This window comes from Diorhabda carinulata, chromosome 1, assembly GCF_026250575.1.
Source record: "Diorhabda carinulata isolate Delta chromosome 1, icDioCari1.1, whole genome shotgun sequence".
In the NCBI taxonomy this organism is placed as follows: Eukaryota; Metazoa; Arthropoda; class Insecta; order Coleoptera; family Chrysomelidae; genus Diorhabda; species Diorhabda carinulata.
Window position 1 is genome coordinate 25,500,390 of NC_079460.1, and position 14,822 is coordinate 25,515,211.

At 32.4% G+C, this 14,822-nt stretch overlaps 1 protein-coding gene across 2 annotated transcripts in view; it reads right to left on the minus strand.

Moving 5' to 3' along the window:
• Window positions 1–559: 559 nt before the first annotated feature.
• LOC130898130 (arrestin domain-containing protein 17) overlaps window positions 560–14,822 on the minus strand; it is a 28,772-nt gene continuing 14,509 nt past the window's right edge. The window contains exons 2-6 of one of the 2 annotated variants that reach the window (XM_057807197.1): window positions 13,349–13,465; window positions 12,939–13,156; window positions 9,273–9,402; window positions 7,516–7,769; window positions 560–1,048 (exon numbers count right to left, since the gene is read on the minus strand). In XM_057807197.1, coding sequence (XP_057663180.1) covers window positions 872–1,048; window positions 7,516–7,769; window positions 9,273–9,402; window positions 12,939–13,156; window positions 13,349–13,465 — 896 coding nt within the window. In that variant the 3' untranslated portion in view covers window positions 560–871. The remainder of the gene's footprint in view (window positions 1,049–7,515; window positions 7,770–9,272; window positions 9,403–12,938; window positions 13,157–13,348; window positions 13,466–14,822) is intronic. The other variant, XM_057807206.1, reaches the window with a different exon arrangement.

Genomic DNA, 14,822 nt, shown 5'->3' on the forward strand with positions numbered 1-14,822 from the left:
AACAATTTATTAGTAATAATTAGGATAAAATTGAACAAAGATAGTAGAAATTAGAAGTTACAGTAGTTTGACATCGTGTTTAAAACGTATATACAGTAGTTAATTGATACATCCAATTGTCAACTTTTTCAATCGGAACCTAACCGAGGTACGACGACTACATTATACAAATTCAATGAAACATTTGCGTGATAACTAATTCCAAATAGAGTCTGAAAAAATTTGCGTATTATGTTTGAGTAGACATAGACTTGACTAACAGACGAATCTGAAGCGTGCAAAACGAGCGGCTGAATGTAGTATTGATATTAGTTTAATACCGAATACACCATTGATGATATGTATCCATTTTCATGTTGTACGAGTTTGAATAACATTTATGTATCAATTTGGACAATGTAAAATAATATTTTAGCAAAAGCGAAAATTGTACTGGAGTGTAACGAAGATCTTTTTATAATAACAGAGTATATGGATGAAAAAATTTGGTAGAACATGGATAACCAAGGTTTAAAAATTGAAGAGTTGCTTCGCAAAGGTTTTCTAGAAAAGAACACTGTAATTTATTATATATTTATTATTCCAAAAAAATAGTAGTTTAAATTAAATTAAAGTTATTTACAATATAAAAGTTATACTAATTATATGGCATTCTTTGTTAGATGAAATGGCCTTAATACAATTTTATATTTAAGGCATTTTTTCAAGATTGTCCTAGTGAAAATCGTTCAATATTATTTTCAACATCAATATTAAAATAAATCTTGGTTTTTCTTGATATAGTTCAAGTAATTGGGAAAAATGGTTCTTAAGAGGTGAGTATAAGGCCCAAGTACTAATAATGTGTGCATACATATATTTAATTGCATATTTATATTTGCGCAGGTTTATCCTCTAGCCATGGCCTGAATATAGGAAGAGTAGAAGGATAGTGAGTTCCTGATTTGTATCCACCTTCTTCATCGTCAGAGCGAAGTGGATAAGTCGCCATCATAATTGGTAACTGAAGTTTCACTTCTTTCTGTAGACTCTTGGGTTGTACAATAAACTGAAAATAAAATTATGAAAAATTAAATAATTGAGTGTTTTTGTAGGTATAAAAAATTAAACAGTTTAAAATACACCAATGAAAATCAACTGATAAGGAGTGCTTAATAAAAAATTTCGCATTTCTAGGTTCTGCTCCTGCCGTTACTGCGTTATTATCTTGTACACATTATCCTTTTAAATAATTGTTAGTAGAAAAACATATAGGAAATACTTTTGCACGTTTTGTTTCGTTGTTTTGTGATAAATTTGTTATTGTTGTGAAATATGAGGATGATAATATTGTTACGAACAAGTCCAAGACATGGGGCGGGAAGCCGGTCCTTTCCGGTTATAATGAAATTCTAAAGTCACGGCACCCTTGATATAATTTTTATAAACAGCATCGTATTTTTTATATATATTTTTTAGAACTAATTTCCAGGAAAATCTTTTTATTTATTTGTTTTCTATGTTCATTGTCTAGAATTTTTGAGACCTTCACTTTGGATATATAAACGAGTTTGTTAAGCAAAATTAATCAGTTTATAACAAATAGTCATAGTAAACGTAACGAAATAGAAAAGTAATCGAAGAATTTAAATGAATTATAGTTAGTTAAGTGTTAGTGGATAATCAATTTTTGTATCCGTTAAGTTAATTCTAGAGTTAGTGTTTAAATGAATTAAATAAGTAAAAGATAATATTCATAACTTCACCCCACCGATAAAAATAGTATAAATAAAAAAAACATTATATTGGTGACAGGTGTGGGGTATTGTAAATAGTGACATAAACGTGGCTAAGAGACTTGATGACCTAAAAGTGACGGAACTGAAAGCCGAACTGGAGAATCGCGGGTTGGAAACGTCCGGTAAGAAGAGTGAATTAGTTGAAAGAAAGTGGTACTGGTAAGTGAAGGCTTTGATCCAGAAACATATATATTCAATGACGAGTCTTCTACCTTCATCTCGTGAATGAAAAACGATCTAGAAAATTTCGACATTGAAAAATGATATTTCTTTCAATATAGGTTTCGAACATGACGGATGATATTTTGACCAAAATTGACGAGAAAATTTCTACCATGAAAGATAATATTTCGACTTTAAAGAACGATATTACGGTTAATATCAACGAGAAGGTTTCGACCACGAGTGAAAATCGAATATCGAGATAAAAGGCAAGAGAGAGAGAAGGTCGAAAACAAAAGATATTCTAGTATACGAAGAGAAGAACGTATAAAGGAAATCCTGTTATACAGAAACACTACTCAAGATCGAAATTAATTGTAGTTTTACACAAGTCAAGGTCCCAAGGTCTGACGGTAAGACGTCTTGGACCAATTACGTTGAACAGTTTAAGGCAGCCCCTAGAGTAATGAACTTGACTGCACTTGACTGTACTGGTTGCACTGCGAGGAGATGCCTTAGATGTACTGCAGACGATACCTCTTGAAGGAACTGCTGATTTCGACCAGCTGAAGAAGAGGTTAGACATGTGATATTGTTACGAACATCTAGAGCACCTATAGCTGAAAACCGAAGGCAGAAGTACAAGAGTATGAATTAGACATTGCCCGGCTTGGCCTGTCTACTTTATTCGTCAGCATCAGAGAAAATGATTGAATTTTTGGGTATCTGCGCGATCGTGATATGCAGAGAACCCATTCGAATGTCGATGTCCTGAATACTGCTCTTGAAAATGAAGCAGTCACGATGGTTTCATATAACAAAGTCAGCAAATTATTAGATCTTCAACATGAGAAAAGGTATGGTTAAGAAGAAGCCAAGGAAGATTCGATGCTGGAATTGTTAAGAGCTATGGCATGTACGGAGTTCGTGCAAGGGTCCCACGACTTTGGCAAATGAATAGCCATAGGCGCAGGAAAACTAAAGCTGGTCGACTACGAGGATACAGCACCGATCCAGTATAGTTTCAAAGACCCTCTCATATTGATAGCTTCTCTCAGATGTCTCAATGACAGTGTATATGGGGCTGGAGAAGTGTGAAGGAAGGAATATACTCTGCTGGTAGACACTGGAGCAACTAGAACCCTTATAGGACCGGATCTGATAAGTTACTACTAACCAGGATTCGACTACGGACCGTCAGAGGTAAGAGTGCCAACGTTCACGATGAAACACAAATATAATTAGTAATTGGTGCAGAGAAGTTCACACCTAAAGTAATCTTAGCTGACATTGACGAAGACATTATTCTGGGAATGGACTTTAGAAACAAAACAAGTGAAGTGGGTTCTGAAGCAGTATTTCTTCGTCCATCTAATGTGATAAATGTAAACGATTACCCGATTGCTATTAAAAATGAAGCGTACCAGTAACGTTTATAGTCCACCAAATGACGACAACCAACAATTTCCATAACCGATTCGAACAAATCAGTAGCTGGTCAATACTTAAATCGAGCTGAAAAAGGAGAATGGGGGAATTTGTCTTGCAGTATCGAGAGCTATTTATACCAAAAGGAGGGAAAACTGGTAGAACATCAGCCGTCAAGCACAAATCCGATACTAGTGATGCCAAGCTAATCAGAAAACCAGCTTGCAGACTACCAAGATAAAAAATAGAAGAAGCGGAAAGAATAATTTGAGAAATGGAAGAGGTTAAAGTAATAGATATATATACTATATACTAGACCATGGGTGCCTCTAGTAGTGCTCGTCAAGCAAAAAGATGGGACAACGAGATTCTTTGTGGACTATCGTCAGTTAAACAACGTCACAAAGAATGACAGCTAGGAGAAAACTGCTTTTATTACCGGATCTGGATTAGGGCTATTCAATGTTATGCTATTCGGGCTTTGTTAAGCTTCCGCCACGTTTGAAAGAATAATGGAAAACGTCTTGAGGGGATTATCTTGGAAAACATGCCTGGTTTATTTGGACGACATTATAGTATTAGGAAAGACATTTGATCAACATCTAAATAATTTAGAAGACGTATTCAAATGACTTCAAGCATCCCAGCTCATACTAAAAACAAAATTCCAGTTATTCAAAAACCGACTCATCTATCTAGGTCATATAGTGAGCAATAAAGGCAGTGGATCCAGAGAAAATTGCATCCATACAGCGATGGCCGCAACCAATGATAAGCATCAAGTTAGGAGTGGTCAACAAAGAATAGTTTTCCACAAAGATCGAAGAAGATCAGGAGAATGATCCTCACAAATTATTCGGTACTGTAAGAAAGAAAATCGGCGACCTACCTGGCAAGAAGTGTCAATATTTTCACCGACACTAAAAGCAATTAGGGTCAGTGAGCCTCCCTTGTCTTGAAAGAGGGCCTTTTAAAAATAATCTTTGAAAACAATGATGGTCCCGAAAAGAAAAGTCAGCTAGTCATACCAAGAATGAGAGTAGTCGAGGTACCGAAGAAATTACATGACAGTCCATCAGGAGGTCGTCTGGGAGTGGAGATAACCCGTCAGCGAGTTTGTGAAAGATTTTATTGGATTAACAGCTCCGCCGATGTGAAGGACTGGTGTAAAAAATGGATGAATTTTGCTTCGAATAATGCAGCATATCGTAAGAAAAACGCACCCATGAAACAAGAATAATGTTGAAAGTCCTTTCGAAAGGATTGCTTAGATATCGCTGGACCATTTCTGATGATAGACAGTGGTGGTAAATACATCCTATTTGTGATGGACTGTATTACAAAATGTCCGGAGATTTACGCGAATTATAATCAAGAGGCCACAACTGTCGCGGAAGTATTGGTGAAAGAATTTATCAGCCGATATGGAATGTCCTTGGAAGTTCACAGCGATCAAAGAAGAAACTTCTACGGCCATGTGTATCAGGAAATCGGTCACCAGGTAATGAAGAAGACTAGAACAACCGCATTTTTTCCACAATCAGATAGAATGGTCGAGAGAATGAACATATTGGCATATATTTGTCAAAAAATCCAGCCACTAGAGAGATTAGGATCATTATCTATCCCTATTTGCGATGGTTTATTGATTTGCTATTAATGAGTATATCTATGAAGCACCTGTTTAGACGTGAAATGACGTGTGATCTAGAATTTAGCTGTCGATCTAGAGAAGATCTAGCGGGGGCCGATTATATAATCCAATTGAGAAGGACAATTGATTATATACACGAATTGGTTCGCTCAAATCTTCAAGTTGTTAGTGACAGAATGAAAAAACGATACGACACGGAAGCTATAGACGGCGGTTTTAAAGTGGGGGATAAAGTATAGCTTTACAACTTCGATGAGGAGAAAAGGATTTTCTCTAAAATTACACATATCATGGAAAGGTACATACTTAATCAAGAAAAGGATCAATGATGTCATCTATCGCACAAACAAGATCTCCAAGGAAAAATTGAAAGTAGTCCACCAAAATCGGTTAGCGTCGTTCGAAGGAGACCTTAATCTACAGGAAGGAGTGACCATTTGCGAGAACAGCGGAGACCTTAACCTACAGGAAGAAGTGACCAATTGCGAGAACAGCTCGACCCTGCCTGAAGAATTTATGGGTGGGTACGGAGGTATCGGCAAAACTAGATATGGAGTCACTAACAGAGAACAGCAAGGTTTGTTCACTCTACTGGTATTTTTTCATATAAATATTTATTTAGAAAATTAACGAAATAATGTACTTGACCCATTTAAAGTTGGTAACTACTTATTAGATTGGAATTTCTTATTTTTGGGTTACACAATTGTACTGATGATATGATAAAACATCAACATTTGCTCTTAACAAATATGATTGAGAAGACACAACTTATTTCAATTTAGCTATAAAACGGTTTTGCAGAAATCAGCTGAAGCTGAAAAAAGACGTGAAAGTAAATGTAAAATAAATACAACAAGAAGCATTTTTTTAGTTTCTTTTAAATTTATAAACCACAGCAGATTTGCAGATTTATAGGTATATATTTTTAACGAAGTAAATAATTATTATTAGGCATCAGATGTAGTTTAAGTACTTACTCAAATGCTATGGTTGTCGTTTTCTTCACAATTTCTATTGATGAGTATAGTGTATTTAAAGTCATTTCAAGGAGATATGATATTTTTGCCTATAATCCTTCGATGTTTGAGTTCCACTGGGCTTTTTAACTGACTTTTTGTCGACAAAGTATAAAGTAACCGACGACCGATGCTCGTCATAATTAATAAAACTTTTACCTATTTATTTTACATTAGAAGGAAATGATCAAAATTTCATGCTTAACGGTTTATGTGTTTGGCGTTTGAAATTGTATTAGAGGTGACATGTTTTTAGAGACCGATTTAGCAGCTCGCAAAAAATTGCGAATCATTGGTCTGAACAACATAAGATGCTTGGTATTCGTTGAATACGGAATGTTGGTCTTTTTCATATAGTCTACACTGGATGCTGCCTCATGCTCTGGTCTATAGAAAAATTGAATGGAATAATTTATTGAATCAGGTCATCTTCAGTTATGAATCCCGCTATATTCTAAAAATCCACAATATGACGATGATGTGCATCAGACTTTATTTTTCAGTGAGACTTGCTATTGGAAATGGTAGATTACCGTTAATTTTTATTATAGTTTAAATTTGCAGCATCCTTTACATACATTAGTAGCGAGGGCAGCATTTTCAGTAAGTTATCTAATGGAGAAAGCAGCACTCAATAAAGTGGTATGGGTTTATCATTTTGGTCAGTTTATATTAAGGTTGTCAATGTCGACCAGTATTTTAATAAAAAAGTCTTGTCGTGAAGTAAAAAAAAATCTATAAGAAAACGTCACTCATCAAGAACATATTCAGTAGGTAAAATTTTAGATTATTCCTGGAATTTATAGATGGACGAGAAATTTTATCAGTTTGGTACAAAATATTTTTTAAATTGCAATACTTTTTGTTCCACAAACATGAGGAATATAAAATTTAAGAAAATTCGGAGGACGTTCAATGTAACGCTTTACGAAATTACTTACATTATTGTAACAAACTCATATCAATGAATAAATAATTTCTTCATTCCTGTTTATGCAGACTTTTAAAGGAATACCTCATACACAAATTTAAATTATTCCTACATTTCTACCACATCTTGTTAACTTTGAGATTTGGTTCCAGCTCACACTAAACGTAGGTTCAAAATTATTTAGAAAACACTTTCAATAATATAATTGTCTTCGCGTGATGGGATAAGATTATTAGGTTCACTAATTTAGCTTTTTTGTTATTTATAAAACACTTTTATCGTCGGTGGGGTTTTGAAAGAGATACAAATCTCAACGAAAAAATTAAGACATCATTTCTCTGTTAACACAAAAAGACCTTGTGAAGTTATTATGACATGTCTTCAAAATAATGAATTTCTATGCTAATGAAATTACAGAGAGTAGGATAATCAAAGGGTTTAGTCGAGATTATTATAATTTATGGGAACGCTGTTACTGAAATTTACTTCGGTAGATTGGAATTACGTACAATCGAATACATTTTTTGTAACAAAAATACTTACATAAACATCATAATTAATTTTAATGAGATGGCATCCTCTCAGATTAGTTGGAGGTAATGGTGGAATGTACAAATGCTCATTTATCCATTCATCTTTTTCGCCAGGACGGATTTTTCCTCGTGAAAGTGATGCTAGTTCTCTCTTTTCTGATTGTACAACTTTACCCCTGGCCATATATGTTATGGTTTCTATCAAACATGCTTTTGTAGTTTTTATTGTAACTCTACTTCTGTTGTACACACTTCCAGATATTCCTAAAATTTCCTTCCGACTTATATTTGTAAGAAATAATTTCAAAAAGTTGCTAGTTCATTCAATTGTACATATGAGTTTTATATAATTGTTGTCCAATCCTTATCACCGTTAATATATTAAAAAAATTGTTAAAAATTTTTGAATTATTAACTTTGTAATAACCTGTAACTTGGACTAAATTAGATCCGTAGATGAATATTTTTAATGGCATCTATTGACATTCAAACATAATGAGTACAGGGTGTTCCAATTTAGATGTAATATTTAATGGTTGGTTTTGTTAATTGGATAACACTGTTATTGTTACACTATTTTTATAGGATGTGCAAAGTTCTAGATAAATAATGAAAATGGAAAATATAATGACTTGGGGCGAAATTACTCTGCATCCATTTCTTATTCGTTCTCTTCACATTTGAAAAATTAGTTTTAAAAACTTAGGTACCTACATAAAATAAAGTACAAAGGATTGAGATTTTGGAATCTTGGAGACCATTCATTTTGTTCCACTCTACCTATCTACCTGCGTGAAAATACAGCATCAAGATACTGACGAACAGGTCTTGCGGAATGTTTCTATAGAGGAAAAATAGCATGTACAGGGGATTGGAAAAATTAGGTAATTACGAGAATTCCAAACGTCGAACACCATTGAGTGTCAAAGAATATTGGTTCTAAAACTTGATTTCCTATAGTTTCTAACCAAACGTTCTCTTTTCTGGGCCTTGCTTGGCCTTCCAAACTAAATGTCCTCTATTAGAATGTTGTTAGTATTTAGTTGATCCATAGTTTGTTCAGAAAACTGCTGTGTCCTATTTGTAACTTCTGGAGGATTCTTAGTTCGTGAGGAGGCAATTTATGTGCTATTGACGATTGTCTTTCAACATCAGAAGATATCTGCCTGTTAGAAATATTAGGAGTTTCTTATTGCAGCATTTTGATATTTTTACTAACCGCGGTTTGTCAATGAGTATTGTTTTTTTTGTTGCAAGAGGGTTTTCTATAATTTATTTATAGTACTTCACGCTATCGGTGGAAGATCAGGATATTTTTTTCTGAATAGATGTGTTACTTCCATTTGCGTTCTGGATTTATATCCATATCCAATCATTTGTAGCATTTTAATTGTGTACATTCCATTTAAATGAATTATGTTGAATGACTTCACTAGAACTGATTTTGTTATTCATCGATTTTCTTAAATCATTTGTTGACTTACGCAGCACATACTTCATTAGTGCATGTCAAAAAAGTGAAAATACTAATCTATGGAGTATTTTTCCTAAAAAGTTAATGATTGATCTATTGAATTTATTCTAAATTACAGATCCGTATTGAACTATTAGCGACTTTTTAACAAATAACAAACTTTTTATTAATTCTTTCTTTTTAGTCCAAATGTATCAATTAGATGTAGACATTTGATTACTTATTGTTTTTTCAAATGTATCCGAAGTAAGAGATAATTTTACCTTGTTTAGTTAAAAAAGACATTTTCTCACCTATACTTTCACCTGGTACATATCCTCCTCTATCTAAGGTAACTTTACATAATACCACCCCAGATCCAACACAGCTGACTCCAAATTTGTGTTCGACTTCACATCTGAATGTTTCCTGATCCGAAACGTTCTAAATTAGAGAATGTATAGAAAAAATGTAATTAGCACAGAGGAAGACAGCGGAAAGACATGCGTAGATTACAAGAAAATTCGTATTTTAGGAAATTTTATAGTAAAATAAAACTTTTGGTCATTCATTTAGGTCTACTGTTTGAGTTTTTGTAATTCATAAACTCGAATTAATAGTTTTCGAAAAATTGAATCATCGTTTTTAATAGTCTAAAGTCTTCAAAATACACATGTGGTCATAAATTTGAAATATTTAAGAATACCAAACATGACTCACAAATGTTTGTTTTAAAATGTAGACCATTTGCTTGAAAGATATTTACAAATTGTGATGCTAAGAATAACATTAAACTTGATTTTGGCATATTGGTTTAATACTGCTACTAAAACTTAAATATTGCTTTATTGAATTGTAAATTTAAGCCGCTCTTAACCAATCAACGATTATTTCTATTTTACAAGACTTTAGTCAACTTGAAGTGGCGTCATTTAAGTTGCCGTTTCGACAATTAATGGAAAGCTTCAAGAAACCAAGTACTGTGAGAATCGACTTAGAAGTGGGAGAAAAAGATGTACAACTGAAGCGTAAAACTGTCAGATGACAATAATTGCACAAAAGGAGGCAATTACCATATCCAGGGAAAGAACTCTTGAAAAACAATCGGTGCAACGTAGAAGACCTTTGAGGATTTTTAAGGTGACTTATGAACAAAAAATGTATGTTTGTGTTGGAATCAGGGCTCTAACTAGAATTTCGTGACGTTCTCTGATGAAAGCAGAATTGGATTGGTTTCTGATTCAAATATGTGTTTCTGATCTTGTGAATTCAATATCAAACTATTTATCATTCTATGGCAATAATAATAAGAAAAATCGCATAAGGTTTTTGTATGGCAACCAGAATCCTTCTTAATCATTTATCAGTTGGTTTAGAGATATGAGTATAATTTAAATCAGGTGAAAGTAGTATTGTTATGCTTTTTGCTGTTACCAGTTGATTACCAGAATATTTTTATGAAATAGACTATTCTAGAGCTTTCAGGTGTTCAAATCAAGTATCAAAATTGTGAATGCTGAATGGCCAAAACTACTATTTGTAATAATAAAATCCCCACTACATGATAAATGGTAAGGAAACTGCTTCTCCAGGGAAAATATAGTATAGTGGTCAAGATAGAAAGTGTGCTCTCCCAGTATTTCATGCATAACCAGTGCATACCATTACCTTGAACATCTTTTCACACAAAATCTAGTTCATGCAACTAAGAATTTGCTATTTTCCAAAATGTTTACATTGACGGTTTCTATTTTTTTACTTATTAATTAACAATTTGAAACTTTTGTTGCAGGAGATCGATTTTACCGGCTGGAAAATTTACCAAAATATCATTTATGTAATACGTAATCGATTCTAATAATATGTAGGTAAACATTTTTGCTTGCTCTTGTGCCAATGGAACACTTGATAGATACAGTTTTTTGAGAATTGAATAGTAAAAATTGATTTCATATTCGAATCTATTTGAATATAATTACTTTGGATGTTTTTGAAAGTAGTGTTCTATTTTAGTTCAATGTCTTTGTCTACAACAATAATTGTTGTAAAAGTCGATAGCTTTAAAATATAGTTTGCACTCTATGAGTATGTATTTGTCAGTCATAATAGCATTACAGTTATGGCAAACACGAATTAAAATTCTTCTGATTATTACAATTTCTATCCTACCAAAAAACTTCCCGAAGAGATGGATGGATATTGTGATGTGTTGTTATAATTTTGCGTCATAAAAATTGTGATTTCTCGAGTGTTGTTGGAACTGAAAGGAATCTATGATTTGAGGTAAATGTGCAAGCGACACCGATATTAGTTTTGGAGGTATAAGTATATTGGATTATCGTATACTCTTGATAGAAATATGTTTGCAACTGATTATCAATATAATCTGTTACTTAAGACTTGAGATATATATTTATTAGACATACTGAGTAATTCTTGATACAATCTAGTATTATTATATTCTAGATGAGAGAGTAATTGAAAGAAAACCACATGCAAGGTTAAATTCTGCTATCACTACATCAACTCTAAAAATCACATTTTTTGACGCGGGTTAAATAAACCATAAATAACCAAATTACCATCTTCAGAGATGGTAAATTGAAGCTCTCTCACTTGACCTACCTATATATACTACATTTTTCTGCCAATTAAGTCCTTCATGGAAGAAACATTGACAGATCTCTTATTTGCTCTACTTCTTGTCACAATCATACATTGTTCCAAAATGTAACTGGAATGCCTATCAATATTTTATGTTGAAAGACACTGTTTATATTAGTTACTTGAATACAAATTAAAATATTAATTTATAGATTAAAAAATATATCTCATTCTACATAATATCAATTTTATACAATTCTGACTATTATAATTGTGTTTCAATTTACTGCAAAATCGACAATTTTCGACCTCGTTAAAATCCTTTATCTAAAAATTTCAAATTATTATATGGTTTACTTGCCAACCGGTAAAAATGATTTTTTTACTTTTGTGTATCAGTACAAATTTCAATTTGAGCGTTTTTGAAAAACTGATTGCCTCCACCAAATAGATTTTCCAAGCCCAAGCAAAAGAAATCGTGTACAATTACCACTGAAAAATCAACAAGGTGAACTATTTACATACTATTTGAGAGCTTTAAAAATGGAATGAAAAACCAATGACATCGTTGTATATGCATTTATTAATCACTATACTTTATTGAAATAACAAGTATAACCAATATTCTTTCAGGATGACAATAAGTTTGGAAAGCAATAGCAATATTTCTATTGTAATGTATTTAAATATTCTATTTTTTGTAAAACCGTTAAAAAAATTTAACCAATCTAATGCGAATCATTCTTTAAGAGATCCCCGAACGTTAGTTAAACTTTTACTGAGAGCAAGCTTACCAAATGAAAACTGTCAAAGAAGTCCCCAATTCTCAAGATCCTGCTATTGAAGTCATAAGAAATCTCTCTAATATAATAATGTTACCGACAACTATAATGTTTATAGTGTGTTTATCGAAAGAAACTTAAAACATGTTCAACTCTTAATTTGTACTAAAAAAGAAGATATGTTGATTCTAGCGATTAGTAATTATTTTGTACAAGCTCATACTATTGATAATTACATTTAATTTGTACATTAAATTAATTTTGTTATTGAAGTGAATTCTGTAAACTAAATGAATAAAAAATGTCAAATGATCCTTCATTCCCCCTTTTTCAATCATCGTGAAACACGAGAAACAGAAAAGTTTAAATCTACAAAGTAAGAATTGATCCAATCTTTTTTTTATATTAATAGCTTATTAATTTACTTTTTTTAGATAAGAAATGTACCACATTTTGTAGATTATCAAAAGTTGTAAAAAGTGTGATGATTGAAATCAATAGGTATTTGGTAACCTCTGGTGAGTTTCTTTTGAACCACAAGTATTACAACCAGTAATCAATAATGTTTTCAAGTATCTTTTGATTCATACTTACTCCTAATATGGAAGGTTCCAAATTTAAATCTATCGGGTTCATAACAATAAAAACTTGTTGGTTTTTATGTGTCAGTCCATTAGGCTCTCTAAGGGCAGATTTACAATAGTATTGTACCCATCCGTGTTTACCTAAAAAAGTGGATGGGAGGCCCAATGGCAAACCCAATTTAAATGGAAAACTGTGGATACCTGGAGACAAGACCGAGGCACCTTGCCCTAAAATAATTATTAGAATTATCAAGTATTATAACATCATCATAACCCGATTTCAATAAAGTGAGCATTGAAATTTATGACGCATCATAATCGAGACTAATACCTACTGATTGTTTCAACAACAATTATTTATTATGTTATAAAAAGTTATCATTTATTTTGTTCCTGTATAAATACAAATTTTAAGAATACCTGGTTCTCCTAATAATCTCATTCTAAAATCGATATAGTTTTCTCGATCATGCACCCTCTCTTGACGAGAAGTTTTGACTCGAACTATCCCTTCTCCAACGACATGAAAATGGAGACCTGTAGCAAAAAGTACATAATTATCTTATACTTGTACTAGATAGAGAAGTGCAGATATTTTTGGGATATATTTGAGTTTACAAGAATAAAGTAACCACTATTATTTTTTCGGCTAGCTGTGAAAGAATGCACTACTATTACATGTACAAGATATAATTATTCAATTTTTGACTATTTCTAGACAACAAAATATCTATTTATTCATGACTTCTTCAAGAGATTATAGAAAAACAGTCAAGTAGTATGCACTTGAAGAAAGTTAATTGTAAGTAGATAATTCACAATTACTGTTAATGACCCGCTTTAGTTGTAAAAATTAAAATCTACTAATTTCATTTACATAAAAGAGGAAAAATAATATTTTATAATAGATTTCAATTTAGAAAAAAACATTGATTGTTGGTTGTGAGACATACAAAAAAATTTGTGGAATATTCCTAGGTTTTCTTCCTTACTTCTTGTTGAATAATATTCCATAAGTTTTCTGTGGAAGATTCGGGTACCACCGACCACCGTAGTTTTATATCAGTATTGTGCTGATTCAACAAATCCATTGCAATTTTATAAGTATATGGACGAGCATTATCTTAAATAAACAAAAAGCTAGGACCCATAACTGCTGCATATGGGATATCGAAAAGTTGTGTCATAAGACCGTACTTCCTAACAATAATACCTTTATAAAAATGGGTTTTCTGGTAACTAGTTTATGCGACTTTATTCAATCCCAGCATGTACTTGTTTCGATTCTAGATAAATTACCTATCAAGATTTGTCTCTGAATAACCAATAAGCCTAATTGAAGATTGTCCATAAAATTTGTTCTTGTGACCACACTAAACGGATTTCTTCGCTTTAGTGGAGGAATTTCTAAAGCGAATCTTGCACGTAGGCTGTTCTTATGTGATCTTCGAAACACTTCATCAGCTGACACTTACATTTGGTAAGTTCCTTGTGGTTTAATTAACTTCAGGAACAGTAACATTTCAATTACTTCTAGTAGTCAACTGCAAAGAACGGTCTTATCTTGAGGTATTCAACGATCTCTATGTACAGTGGTACTGATTTAATTAACTATTTCTGCAATAGTTACAGTAAAAAACAGTCTCGGCATCATACGTATTCATCTGACCCTTATTAAAACCACAGAATCACTTACAAATTATTCCTTGGAACGGAACACTTTCAGAATAATGTTTATGCAACTTTTACACAGTTTCTTCAATTGTTTTTTCAGGTTTCCATGATAAAGTAACAAGCCAAATTCTTTTATCTTCATATTAACCCTACAAACAAAATTTCTTAGTATTTTTACTATAAGATAATTGTCCCATTCTTCAATTTATTTTACGATCAA